This window comes from Oryx dammah, unplaced genomic scaffold (genome assembly GCF_014754425.2).
Source record: "Oryx dammah isolate SB20612 unplaced genomic scaffold, SCBI_Odam_1.1 HiC_scaffold_22, whole genome shotgun sequence".
Taxonomy (NCBI): domain Eukaryota; kingdom Metazoa; phylum Chordata; class Mammalia; order Artiodactyla; family Bovidae; genus Oryx; species Oryx dammah.
Window position 1 is genome coordinate 41,363,676 of NW_024070206.1, and position 14,127 is coordinate 41,377,802.

Consider the following 14,127-nt stretch of genomic DNA (forward strand, 5'->3'; position numbering starts at 1 on the left):
AATTCCCCTTGATCTTGAATAAGCAATGAAACAGACCTCTTCATTCTAATAGACAATGAGTTCAAAAAGGAGATAATAAAAATACTGAAGAAGTTAAGGACTATTGAGAGAAATGCAGATTACTGTAAAAGGAAACTAGGAACTATAAGGAGAAGCCAAGAAAAATTAGAAAATTCACTCACTGAGACAAAAGCTGAGCTAAAGGTAATGAAAAGCTGAATGAATAATGCATAAGAATGAATAAATGATCTGGGAGATAGAATAATGGAAATCAACCAAGCAGAACAGCAGACAGAAAGCCAAATTTAAAGAAATGAAAGCAGTGTGAGAGACCTATGGGATAATATGGAGCATGCCAATGTACACAGAATAGGAATCCCAGAAGGAGAAGATAAAGAAAAGGGGATTGAAAATGCATTTGAACAAACTGTGACTGAAAACATCCCAAACATAAAGAAGGAAACAATATCCAGGTACAAGAAGCATAGAGGGTCCCAAACAAGCTAAATGCAAACAGACCTACCCCAAGACATAATAAAAATGGCCAAAGTTAAAGGGACAATTCTAAAGGCAGCAAGAGAAAAACAAAGAGTTAAGTTAACAAAGAGGGAACCCCAATAAGGCTACCAGCTGATTTCTCTACAGAAACAGCTGCAGACCAAAAGGGAGTGGGGCAAGATATATTCAAAGTCCTGAAAGGGAAAAATCTGCAATCTAGAATCCTCTGCCCAACAGGATTATCATTTAGAATAGAAAGAGAGATTAAGGATTTCTCAGATAAGCAAAAATTCAAAGAATATAGCAATACTAAACCTATCCTAAACAGAATATTAAAAGATTTTCTCTAAATAGAGAAAGTAGTAAGAATCTAAGGAAAGAGTAAATCACTTAAATAAGCCAGTACACTGATTTAAAAAATAAATTAAATTTCTGTGAAAGTGATAAAGACAATGAACAGCAAAATGATGAATATGAAGATGTAAAAGAGGATCAAAATCATAAAATGTGGGAAATAAGAGTAAGAAAATGTAGATCTTTTTTTCCAAGAATGTGTTTGAGTCTATATGACTATAAGTCTAAGGCAAGTAAGTACAAGAAGGAGTTAACAAACTTGAAAACAGGGTAACTACAAAGCAAAAACATACAATGCATTCCCAAAAACCAAAGAGAAGAGAACATAAGTGTGAAACAAAAGAAAATCATAAAACTACAAAAGAAAAAACAGAAAGGGACAAAGAAATATAAAATCAGGAAAATATAAATATAAAATAAAAAAACATGAAAATAGGGTTTAATATGGCAATAAAAACATATCTATCAATAACTGTCTTAAATGTCAATGGGCTAAATGCTCCAGTCAAAAGACACAGAGTGGCATATTAAATAAACAATATGCTGTCCACAAGAGACTCACTTTAGAGCAAAGGACAAACACAGACTGAAGTGAGGGGAAGAAAAAAGACATTTCGTGCAAATGGAAATCACAAGAAAGCTACAAGAGGGTCATAAAACTCCCATCAGGCAAAATATACTTTAGATCAAAGGCTACAAAGAAAGATAAAGAAAGACACTTCATAAAGATAAAAGGATCGATATAAGGATCGGATATTATACTCGTTTACAAATGTGTGCCCAACACATGTACTGTACGCTCATGCTCAGTCGTGCCCGACTCCTTGCACACCCAATATGATGCTGCTGCTCAGTCGCCAAGTTGTGTCCGACTCTTCGTGACCCCCCAGACTGCAGCACACCAGGCTTCTCTGTCCCTCACCACCTCCCAGAGTTTGCCCAAGTTGATGTCCAATGAATCAGTGATGCCATCCAACCATCTCATCCTCTGTCACCCTCTTCTGCTTTCAGTCCTTCCCAGCATCAGGGTCTTTTCTGATGAATCAGCTGTTTGCCTCAGGTGGCCAAAGTACTGGAGCTTCAGCTTCAGCATCAGTTCTCCCAAAGAACATTCAGGGTTGATTTCCTTTAAGATTAACTGTTTAGATCTCCTTGCTGCCCAAGGGACTCTCAAAGAGTCTTCTCCAGCACCACAGTTTGAATGCATCAATTCCTCAGTGTTCTGCCTTCTTTACTGTCCAGCTCTCACATCTGTACATGACCCCTGCAAAGACCATAGCCTTGACTATATGGACCTCTGTCAGCAAAGTGATGGCTTTGCCTTGTCACACAGGGTCTAGGTTTGTCACAGCTTTCCTGCCAAGAAGCAATCATCTTATAATTTCATGGCTATAGTCACCATCTGCAGTAATTTTAGCACCCAGACACCCAATATAGAAGCACCCAAATACATAAAAGTACTAACAGATATAAAAGGAGAAGTTGATGGGAATACAATAATAGTATGGAACTTTAACACCCCTCTCACATCAGTGGACAGATCTTTGAGACAGAAAATCAACAAGGTAACAGAGATCCTAAGTGACAAAATGGAACAGTTAGATTTAATTTATATTTCCAGGACATTGCATTAAAAAAAAAAAACAGAATACACATTCTTTTCAAGTGCACATGTAACATTCTCTAAGACTGATCACACCCTAGGGCACAAAATAAGCTTCAACAAATTTAAGAGTATAGAAATTATTTCAAGGATCTTTTCTGACCACAATGGTATGAAACCAGAACTCAACCACAGAAAAAGAAATGAGAAAAAAAAGTTATATGGAGACTAAACAATATGCTATTTAAAAACCGACAGGTCAACAATTAAAGAAGAAATTTTTAAAAATACCTTGAAGCAAATGACAATGAAAATACAACTATACAAATTCTATGGGATACAGCAAAAGCACTTCTTAGAGGAAATTTCATATCAATACAGGACTTTAAGAAACAAGAAAAATCTCAAACAGCCTAATCCACCACCTAAAAGAACTAGTTAAAGAAGAACAAACAAAACTTAAAGTCAGCAGAAGGAAGGAAATAATAAATATCAGAGAGGAAATAGAGACTAAAAAACAATAGAAAAAAATTAATAGAAACCAAAGAGCTGGTTTTCTGAAAGGTTAAACAAAACTGACAAATATCTGGCCAGGCTCACAAGAAGAAAAGAGAGAAGATTCAAATAGTCAAAACAAGAAATGATACATCAGAAAGACAAAAAGCTATAAGAGAACAATTATATGTCAATTATATGAACACTATATGTCAACGAAATTTGGCAACCTAGAAGAAATGGACAACTTTCTAGAAACACACAGCCCACCAAAACTGAATCAAGAGGAAATAGGTAACTTGAACAAACCAATCCCTAGAAGTGAAATAGAATCTGTAATAAAAACAAACAAACAAACAAACAAAAAAAAACCTCCCTACAAGAAAGTCCAGGGCCAGATAGTTTCACAGGTGAATTTTACCAAACATGTGAGGAAGAACTTACACAGATATTTCTCAAACTGCCAAAAGATCGAAGAGGTAGGAACAACTCTAAAGACATTCTAGGAAGTCACCATCACCTGATAACAAAACCAGACAAAGGCAATACAAAAAGAAGAGAAAATTATAAGCCAATATCTTTCATGAATATAAATGCAAAAATGCTCAACAAAATATTAGCAAACCAGATCTAGTAATACATAAAAAAGATCATATACTACAACAAAGCTGGGTTCATCCAAGGATTAAATCATACAAGAATGGTTCATCATACACAAATGAATCAATGTGATGATAAGACAAAAACCACACAGTCATCTCAATAGATGAAAAAAGCATTCAGTGAAATTAAATATCCATTCATGATAAAAATTCTTACCGAAGTGGGTACAGTGGGAACATATTTCAACATAATAAAAGCTATTTACGACAAACTCACAGCTAGGACGATACTCAACAGTGAAAACCTGAAAGCATTCCCACTAAATTCTGGAAGAAGACAAGGATTCCTATTCTCACTACTTCTAGTCAACACAGTATAAGTCCTAGCCAGAACAATCAGACAAGGAAAAGAATTCAAATTCAAACTGGTGCTTGCTAAGTCACTTCAGTCATGTCTGACTCTGTGCAACTCTATGGACTGTAGCCTGCCAGGCTCCTCTGTCCATGGGATTCTCCAGGCTAGAATACTGGAGTGGGTTGCCATGCCCTCCTCCGGGAATCTTCCTGATCCAGGGATTGAATCTGCATCTCTCACATCTTGTGCTGGCAGGTGGGTTCCTTACCACTAGTGCCACCTGGGAAGCCCATTTCAAATTGGAAAGAGAGGGATAAAATTGTCATTATATGAAGATGGCATGACACTATATACAGAAAACCCTAAAGACCACACAAAACAAGACTAGAAGTGATAAACAAATTCAGCAAGGTAGCAGGACACAGGAATCAGCTGCATTTCTTTAAACAGACAATGAAATATCAGAAAAGGGAATGTAAATGGTCCCTTTGAAAGTCACATCCAAAAAAAAAAAAAAAGAATAGGTATAACCTCATCAAGAAAGTGAAAGACTTATACGCTGAGAACTACAAAATATTAGTGAAGGAAACTGAAGATGATTCAAAAAACTGGAAAGCTATCCCATATTCTTGGTCTAGAAGAATTAATATGGTTAGAATGGCTGTACTACCTAAGCCCAATCCACAGATCCAATCTGATTGCTATCAAATTACCCAAAACATTTTTCACAGAACAAGAACAAATAGTTCTAAAATTTATATGGAACCATAAAAGATTCAGAATTGCCAAAGCAATCCTAGGGAAAAAGAACAAAGCAGGAGGCATAACCTTTCTAGACTTCAGTTCAGTTCAGTCGCTCAGTCGTGTCTGACTCTTTGCGACCCCATGAATTGCAGCACACCAGGCCTCCCTGTCCAACACCAACTCCCGGAGTTCACTCACACTCATGTCCATCGAGTCGGGGATGCCGTCTAGCCATTGCATCCTCTGTCATCCCCTTCTCCTCCTGCTCCCAATCCTTTCCAGCATCAGAGTCTTTTCCAATGAGTCAAGACTTCACATCAGGTAGCCAAAATATTGGAGTTTCAGCTTTAGCATCAGTCCTTCCAAAGAACACCCAGGACTGATCTCCTTTAGAATAGACTGGTTGGATCTCCTTGCAGTCCAAGGGACTCTCAAGAGTCTTCTCCAACACCACAGTTCAAAAGCATCAATTCTTTGGTGCTCAGCTTTCTTCACAGCCCAACTCTCACATCCATACATGACTGGAAAAGGCACTGGAAAAACCATAGCCTTGACTGGTTGGACCTTTGTTGGCAAAGTAATGTCTCTGCTTTTCAACATGCTATCTAGGTTGGTCATAACTTTCCTTCCAAGGAGTAAGTGTCTTTTAATTTCATGGCTGCAATCACCATCTGCAGTGATTTCAGAGCCCAAAAAAATAAAGTCTGACACTGTTTCCACTGTTTCCCCATCTATTTCCCATGAAGTGATGGGACCGGATGCCATGATCTTCGTTATCTGAATGTTGAGCTTTAAGCCAACTTTTTCACTCTCCTCTTTCACTTTCATCAAAAAGCTTTTGAGTTCCTCTTCACTTTCTGCCATAAGGGTGGTGTCATCTGCATATCTGAGGTTATTGATATTTCTCCCAGCAATCTTGATTCCAGCTTGTGCTTCTTCCAGCCCAGCGTTTCTCATGATGTACTCTGCATAGAAGTTAAATAAGCAGGGTGACAATATACAGCCTTGACGTACTCCATTTCCTATTTGGAACCAGTCTGTTGTTCCATGTCTAGTTCTAACTGTTGCTTCCTGACCTGCATATAGGTTTCTCAAGAGGCAGATCAGGTGGTCTGGTATTCCCATCTCTTTCAGAATTTTCCACAGTTTATTGTGATCCACACAGTCAAAGGCTTTGGCACAGTCAATAAAGCAGAAATAGGTTTTCTGGAACTCTCTTCCTTTTTCGATGATCCAGCGGATGTTGGCAATTTGATCTCTGGTTCCTCTGCCTTTTCTAAAACCAGCTTGAACATCTGGAATTTCATGGTTCACATATTGCTGAAGCCTGGCCTGGAGAATTTTGAGCATTACTTTACTAGCATGTGAGATGAGTGCAATTGTGTGGTAGTTTGAGCATTCTTTGGCATTGCCTTTCTTTGGGATTGGAATGAAAACTGACCTTTTCCAGTCCTGTGGCCACTGCTGACTTTTCCAAACTTGCTGGCATATTGAGTGCAGCACTTTCACAGCATCATCCTTTAGGATCTGAAATAGCTCAACTGGAATCCCATCACCTCCACTAGCTTTGTTCGTAGAGATGCTTTCTAAGGCCCACTTGACTTCACATTCCAGGATGTCTGGCTCTAGGTGAGGGCCATCATAATCACCATAATGATTATCTGGGTTGTGAAGATCTTTTTTGTACAGTTCTTCTGTGTATTCTTGCCACCTCTTCTTAATATCTTCTGCTTCTGTTAGGTCCATACCATTTCCATCCTTTATCGAGCCCATCTTTGCATGACATGTTCCCTTGGTATCTCTACTTTTCTTGAAGAGATCTCTAGTCTTTCCCATTCTGTTGTTTTCCTCTATTTCTTTGCTTCAGACAATACTAAAAAGGTATAGTAATCAAAGCAGTGTGAGACTGGTATAAAAACAGACAGACATATGGATCAATGGAATAGAATAGAGAGCCCAGAAATAAACTGCACACCTATAGATAATTAATCTTTGATAAAAGAGGCAAGAATATAAAATGGGGAAAGATAGTCTCTTCAGCAAGCGGTACTGGAGAAGTGGAACAACCAGCTGCATGTAAATCTGTGGAGTTAGGACACACCCTCAGATCATACACAAAAATAACTCAAAATGGGTTATGACTTAAAACTATACGACATGACATCACAAAACTCCTAGAAGACAATATAGGCAAAACATTCTCTGACATAAATCATACCAATGTTTTCTGAGGGATCCCAAGGCAAAAATAAACAAATGAGACCTAATCGAAATTAAAGCTTTTGCATAGCAAAGAATACCATAAACAAAAGGAAAAGACAAGTTAGGTACAAACTGGGAGAAAATATTTGCAAATGCTGAGACTAACAAGGGCTCAATTTCCAAAATATACAAAGAGCTCACACAACTCAATAACTACAACGACAACAAAAAAAAACCCAGGGACTTCCCTGGTGGTCCGGTAGTTAAGAATCTGCCTGCCAATGTACAGGACATAGGCTCAACCTTTGGTCTAGGAAGATTCCACATGCCTCAGAGCAACTGGGCCTGTGAACCACAACTACTGAGCCTGTGTGCTGCAATTACTGCAAAACTTCCCCCAACTCAATATGTCTGAAGAAAATGTTCTATTGGCTGTCTCAGTTAGTTAAAAATCTATTTCTCTCGTGCATATCCTTTAATTCTTCCAATCTGCTGATGGCTATTTATCCAGTTCTACAACTGTATTCTCCTCATATCAGCCTAAGCTAAATGGGAACCCCCAAAAGTTGCATTGTCCAAGAGGCAGATTAGTTCTCAGTGTCACTAGATATAAAAAGCAGTCATGGAAGGCATGCTACAAATGAATAAACCATGATATCATAAGTAAAACTGGAACAAATGCACCAAGTCATCTTAGAGAATTCTGGGAAATAACCAGTATAAGACACAGGAAGACTATGCCTCAAAAACTACCTCAATAAGTGACATCACGACCCAGCTTTAATGGTGTTCCATCCCAGAAAATGCATTCCTGTCCTCTCATCCTCCCATCCTGACCTATGAACCTGGGTTTCTAACCTAGGAATCTCCTCTTCAGCAGACAGAAAACATCCTGAACTATGAACCTGGGTTTCTAAGCTAGGAATCTCCTCTTCAGCAGACAGAAAAACTTGAGGTTCTCATTCTTACAGAGTCCCAAGGCAGTTTTCCCTATAGCCCTGACTCAAACCTTTTAAGAATAAGAAGGGATGTAATCCACGAAGTCTACAGGCCTGGCTGGCATAGCCACAGCTGTACCAGCACCATTAGCTAGTAAGAGCTTAACAGTAGACGTTGCCCTGGAATTTCGTTTTCTCTTAGGTACTGTGAGTAAAAATGGGAGCAGAAGCTGAGTGAGTCCATGCTAAGAGCTGAGGTGCTGCTGAGCAGAGGTCATGGAGAGAAACCTTAATTACCAACTACTGATACACCAGTGAAGCCACTGCTCAGCCCTGGGAGGGTGGGAGCTCTTCACAGGGACTGACCATGCCCACATTCCTGGGGGCTGCCGGGCTGGCGAGGGCAAGGCCGCCACAGTGTTGCCCTCCATAGGAGGGGTAGTCCGGTAGAGCAGAAAGGGCATGTGCTTAGAGGCAGACAGTCCAGGCTCTGCTACTTGGTAGCTATGTGGCCCCGGACAAATTCTTTGACCTCTCTGACCCTCACATTTTTCATTTATTACACAGAGATATCGACACTGATCTTGCCAGGGTTATTATGAGGATTAAATGAAATAATTTACCTGATATGGCAGCAGCACTCACTCAGTGACAAGGTGACCTTGTACTCCCTAGTCAGATCCATTTGCTGCTTGCTACTCAGCCAGTTATTTTCCAAAACAGAAATCTGAATTCTCTGCTTAAAACATTTCAGTGGCTTCCCTTGGTAAATATAAAGAACAAAATCCTGATGGTCTGAGAAGCATGTCCTGGTCCTTATCTACCTCCCTCCCTCATTCTCCTGTGCTCTAGCCACACGGACCCCCTTTATGCTCTCAAAAATGTAATCCTTCCTATCTTGAAGCCTTCACACAGGCTCAAAGGATCTTCTTCGCATATCTCATCTATCTGGTTAACAACATCTCATAACTTCTTTGGGAAAAATATTCCTCAACCTCCAGACTAGGTCAGGCCTCCTGACAATGCTCCCATAACCTCTCTTTCACAGAGCTTGATCTGCTTTGTAATTATACTTGGGATGACTTATACTATGTCTCTGACAAGATCAAGAGGTAGGAAACTGTGTTCTTTATTGATTACCCCCGAATCTCTAGGACTCAACATCAAGCACAATGCCTGGCCCATTTTAGGAGCTTAAATCTTTTACTGAATAAATGAATGAATGAAAGTTCAGAGGAGGGTTGGAAAGCATTCGCTATTAATCTGGTTAGTACTTCTCTGCAACACTTAACCACGTTCTGCCCAGCATGCTTATGAATATTTAATTCCTTCTTTCCTTGCCAGATTTTCAGCTTTGCTGTATATATATACAACTTCAAATGTTCCACTGCCTCCTTAAGACAGGCTCAGAGGAGATGCTCCATGTTGGAGAGATGGCATGGAATGGAAGGGAGTGTTAAAAGCCCTGGACAGAAACAGAGAGAAAGATGAACTCTAACTTGAAGGTAGCTGTGGCCTGAGATAAGAGAAAGTCTCCTGTCCAGTCTTTCCTTCTCAGGGGCATTTAAGTTGACCACTCTTTGTTGGGAGGTGAGGATTCAACAGGGTGACACTTACTTGTTCCCATGAAGAAATCATGTGACGTTCAGCAGGTGGCTTTTCTATGATGGTCACCTCTGTCACACCTGGGGATGATTCTGGAAGAGGAAGCAGAGAGTGGAATAGTTGGTCCATTCTCACATATTTCTACCAGAAAGGTTGATGAACCGTTGGTCTGCTCTTGGAATACCAGATCCCTCTGAGGAGCATTTGTTACCCCTGTAATAAAAGCAGCTGGTCCCTCAAAAGCAGTCGGTCCCATAAGCTAAGACCATGTAGTCTTCTAGTGATAATTATGCCAGTATCCTTTCCACATATCAAAGTTTTCCTGAAGTTTTCAGAAGAGTCAAATCTTGGAATGCAGCAACAGCCCAATATACTAGCTAAGAAATCGGGACTCCACCATCCTAGTCATGCTTTACGCATTCACTAGCTGTGTGACCTTAGATGAGTGCTCACTTCCTTCTGCATTAGTAAGACAAGAATTACAATAATACTTTCCTCAATAAGTGAAGCAAAAACAGGAATGAAGAAACAGAAGAGGAAATGGAAACGAAGATACTTTGGAAAAGTGAAAAGTACCGTATACACAATTTTTCTTCTGCCTTCTGTTCAAGGTTCTTTCTAACGTGTTGGGAAGCACGGTACTGTGGCAGAAAACCAGTGAGCTTCAAGCCATTTGACCTGCGGTGAGTCCTTGTTATGCCCCTGACTGGTCAGGATGGAAGACACTGTTTTATCCCTTTAAGGGTGGTCTCATTTGGCACTGCTCCACCAAAACTAAGACAGTAGATAATAAATGCCATTATTCAATTTTACAGCAAGGACACCGAGGTTGAGAGGTTAAACCACAAAGCCAGTCCTCTGACTCCAAGTATGGGTCTAGTTGAAAAATGAAGAATATGTTCAAAAGTCACTACATGCCCCCTGGCATAGCTCATTAAAGCAATTATCCTACGCAAATGCAGAGTCTAGCTTTAATTAGCCTTGGCAACCCAGTACTCTACCTACAGTAGGACTGAAGAATACAGAATTCTTGGCCCACAACACAGCTGGTTACATAGGGATGTCATCTGACTATACTCACAGTGCAATCTAATGCCTAGGGCTACAAGAGGACACACACATAATGTAAGTACCTGGCACTAAGTTTTGCTGAGGCATCCATTTCAAATACATCCATCTTGAATAAACAAATTACCAGTTGTATGACACAGTTACTAACTAAACAACTAGATGAGGAATGAGGCCACCCCCCACTCACAAAGTTCCCCTTTTAGAAAGCCCTGGGCAACCTGGATAACTGATTACTTGAATGAGTCACCTTTTCCCTTCAGATGTCCTAATTCCCCCTGTTAAGTTTTAAATCCACCAATAAAGTGTAAACCTGCAAAACCCTAGACATACAACTCTGGGGCCCTAATAAAAGCAAAGACCCAGGTCTGTTCACTCACTCCCGGCTATCTGGCTGTGTGGCTGTGGGCATACCAATGTACCCTCCAGGACCTGTGTATAATAAAAAAAAATTTTTTTCAAGGTTCCCCAATGGTTGCTGCTGAGGTATATCTTCAGTCATAACAAAACCCACAATGTTTGGTCCAACCACTACATCAGCTTCAGTCTGGGAAATGTCTGTGGGGCTCATCCAAGTAGTATAGGCCCAGGTGAGTGCCTCAGGTATTCCTAGCCGACAGCAACACTATCAGTAAGTAGGCTGAGAGAGACACAAACACACCATCCTTCAGCTTGTAACAGACCTACGTGGAAGGGCTACAGGCTCAGACAGAAACGCTGTGATGTAGCACAGATGACAACATACCATTTTTAATCTTTGTACATCTCCAGGATAGGACAACTGGTTAACATACTGACTTTAAAAACTTTCATATAACAAGTTGCTTAGGAAGTACCCACCGCAGAGACTCTGCTATCCAATACTTCAGCACTGATAAGGAGGAGGTACTGGGGGTGAGGAAGACAGGGACACACAATAAATTCCATTTCTATAATGCTGTATTTCTGGAAACTGGTATAAGTTATCTCATTGACTCAACAATCATGTGAAGCCGGCATCATTAAAGAAAAGGAAACAGGTTCAGTGATATTACATTAATTATTTCACAGAACTAAATCTCTGACCACAGGTGCAGGTACCAAGCCTAATGTTTTCTCTACTGTATTGCCTTAGTAGTTAATTCCAACATGAGGGAAAGTTCTTCACACCACCAAGCAATTCTGACACCAGCCGAGTGTTTTACAATTCAACTCAATCCTGACTCTACCAGGAGAAAGCCTCACATCCCACAGGTTAAGAGCTCATTCCCACAAGCCTGCCCTTACTTCAGATGCTAACTGCAGGTCCAGGCTGTTATCTGTGCTTCTGACGGACTGCCTATAAATCAGGAGTTCCTATGATCCTTCCCTTGGGTTTGATGAGTCTGATACAGGGGCTCATAGAACTCAGGAAACCCATTTATTCACTGGAATACTGGTTTATTTTAAAGGATATTACAGATCAACAGGGAGATAAGATGTGTAGGGCTGGGTCCTGAACAAAGGGGCTTCTGTCCTTGTCGAATTTGGGGCCTGGCACAGTGGCATGAGGAAGTGTCTGGCTAACCAGACTGGAAACTCCCTGCACTCTTTTGGTTTTTTATGGAGGCTTCATTACACAGACATGCTTGACTAAATAACTGGCCATTGGCAAATGACTCAACCTCCAGACTCTCTCCCCTCCATGTAAATCAGGTGGGGGAGTGAAAGTTCCAGCCCTTTAATCCTGGTTGGTTCCCTTGGGAACTGGCCCCATCTTTAGGTTACCCAAGGGCTTTCCAGTCACCTTATTAACAAAAGGCACCTTCTTTTATCACTTAGGAAATTCCAGGGGTTTTAGGAACTCTGTGCCTGAAACAGTGACAAAGTCTAAATATATATTTATTATAAATCATAATAACACAGATAACCAAAAAATCATGAGGATATTTAGAAATACTAGCAATAACAAGTTGTGTGTGGTTTATTATTAATAACATGTGACATGAGAAGTAGTATCTGACTCAGTTCAGATGCTCAGTTGTGTCTGACTCTTTGCTTCCCTGTTCATCACCAACTTCTGGAGCTTGCTCAAACTCATGTTCATTGTATCGGTGATACCATCCAACCATCTCATCCTCTGTCATTCCCTTCTCCTCCTGCCTTCATTCTTTCCAAGCATCAGGGTCTTTTCCAGTGAGTCAGTTCCTCGCATCAGGTGGCCAAAGTATTGGAGCTTCAGCTTCAGCATGAGTCCTTCCAATGAATATTCAGGGATGATTTCCTTCAGGATTGACTGGTTTGATCTCCTTGCTGTCCAAGGGACTCTCAAGAATCTTATCCAACACCACGGTTCAAAAGCATCAATTCTTCGGCGCTCAGCTTTCTTTTTGGTCCAACTCTCACATCCACATATGACTACTGGAAAAACCATAGCTTTGAGTATACACACATTTGTCAGTAAAGTAATGTCTCTGCTTTTTAATATGCTGTCTAGGTTTGTCATAGCTTTTCTTCCAAGGAGCAAGCATCTTTTAATTTCAAGGCTGCACACTGTTTATAATAGCCAGGACATGGAAGCAACCTAGATGTCCATCAGCAGATGAATGGATAAGAAAGCTGTGGTACATATACACAATGGAGTATTAGCCATTAAAAAGAATATATTTGAATCAGTTCTAATGAGGTGGATGAAACTGGAGCTGATTATACAGAGTGAAGTAAGCCAGAAAGAAAAACACCAATACAGTATACTAACGCATATATATGGAATTTAGAAAGATGATAACGATAACCCTGTATGCGAGACAGCAAAAGAGACACAGATGTATAGAAAGTCTTTTGGACTCTGTGGGAGAGGGAGAGGGTGGGATGATTTGGGAGAATGGCATTGAAACATGTGTAATATCATATAAGAAATGAATCGCCAGTCTAGGTTAGATACAGGATACAGGATGCTTGGGGCTGGTGCACTGGGATGACCCAGAGGGATGGTACAGGGAGGGAGGAGGGAGGGGAGTTCAGGATTGGGAACACGTGTACACCCGTGGTGGATTCATGTTGATGTATGGCAAAACCAATACAATATGGTAAAGTAAAAAAAAAAAAAAAAATTTCAAGGCTGCAGTCACCATCTGCAGTGATTTTGGAGCCCAGGAAAATAAAGTCCCTCACTGTTTCCATTGTTTCCCCATCTATTTGCCATGAAGTGATAGGACCAGATGACATGATTTTAGTTTTTTGAATGTTGAGTTTTAATCCAGCCTTTTCACCCTCCTCTTTTACTTTCATCAAGAGGCTTTTTAGTTCCTCTTCAGTGTCATCTGCAGAGCCCCCAAGATGATAGCTAACAGTGAATGACGTTGGATTCGTGATCTCCAAAGAAGAAGATTTAGCTTCAGGATCAGGTACCAGGCTTGATCACTCAAAGCTTTTGTGTGGCAGAAGTTTTATTATAGTGTAAAAGGACAGAAAAAGCTTCTGACATAGACATCAGAAGAGGGAGAGAGAGTGTTTCACTTGCTACTCTTATCAAGGCCTTATATACTTTTATCAGACCCATTCCCACAACATACATTTTAAAGGAACAAGATTAGAACTAACGATAGAAAGGTCTTACCAGATCCACTCCCACAACATACATCTAAAGGTAAGATGAGTCAGAGGGTTCTTGTTAAGAAGAAAAATGTCCTTGAGCAAGATGCA

The 14,127-nt window shown here is 40.3% G+C and overlaps 1 protein-coding gene across 2 annotated transcripts in view; it reads right to left on the bottom strand.

Annotated features, from left to right (window-relative positions):
• Window positions 1–14,127, bottom strand: part of TPGS2 (tubulin polyglutamylase complex subunit 2) — a 66,518-nt gene that overhangs the window by 33,172 nt on the left and 19,219 nt on the right. For both annotated transcript variants that reach the window (XM_040264879.1, XM_040264878.1), the window contains exon 2: window positions 9,409–9,488. In XM_040264879.1, coding sequence (XP_040120813.1) covers window positions 9,409–9,488 — 80 coding nt within the window. The remainder of the gene's footprint in view (window positions 1–9,408; window positions 9,489–14,127) is intronic.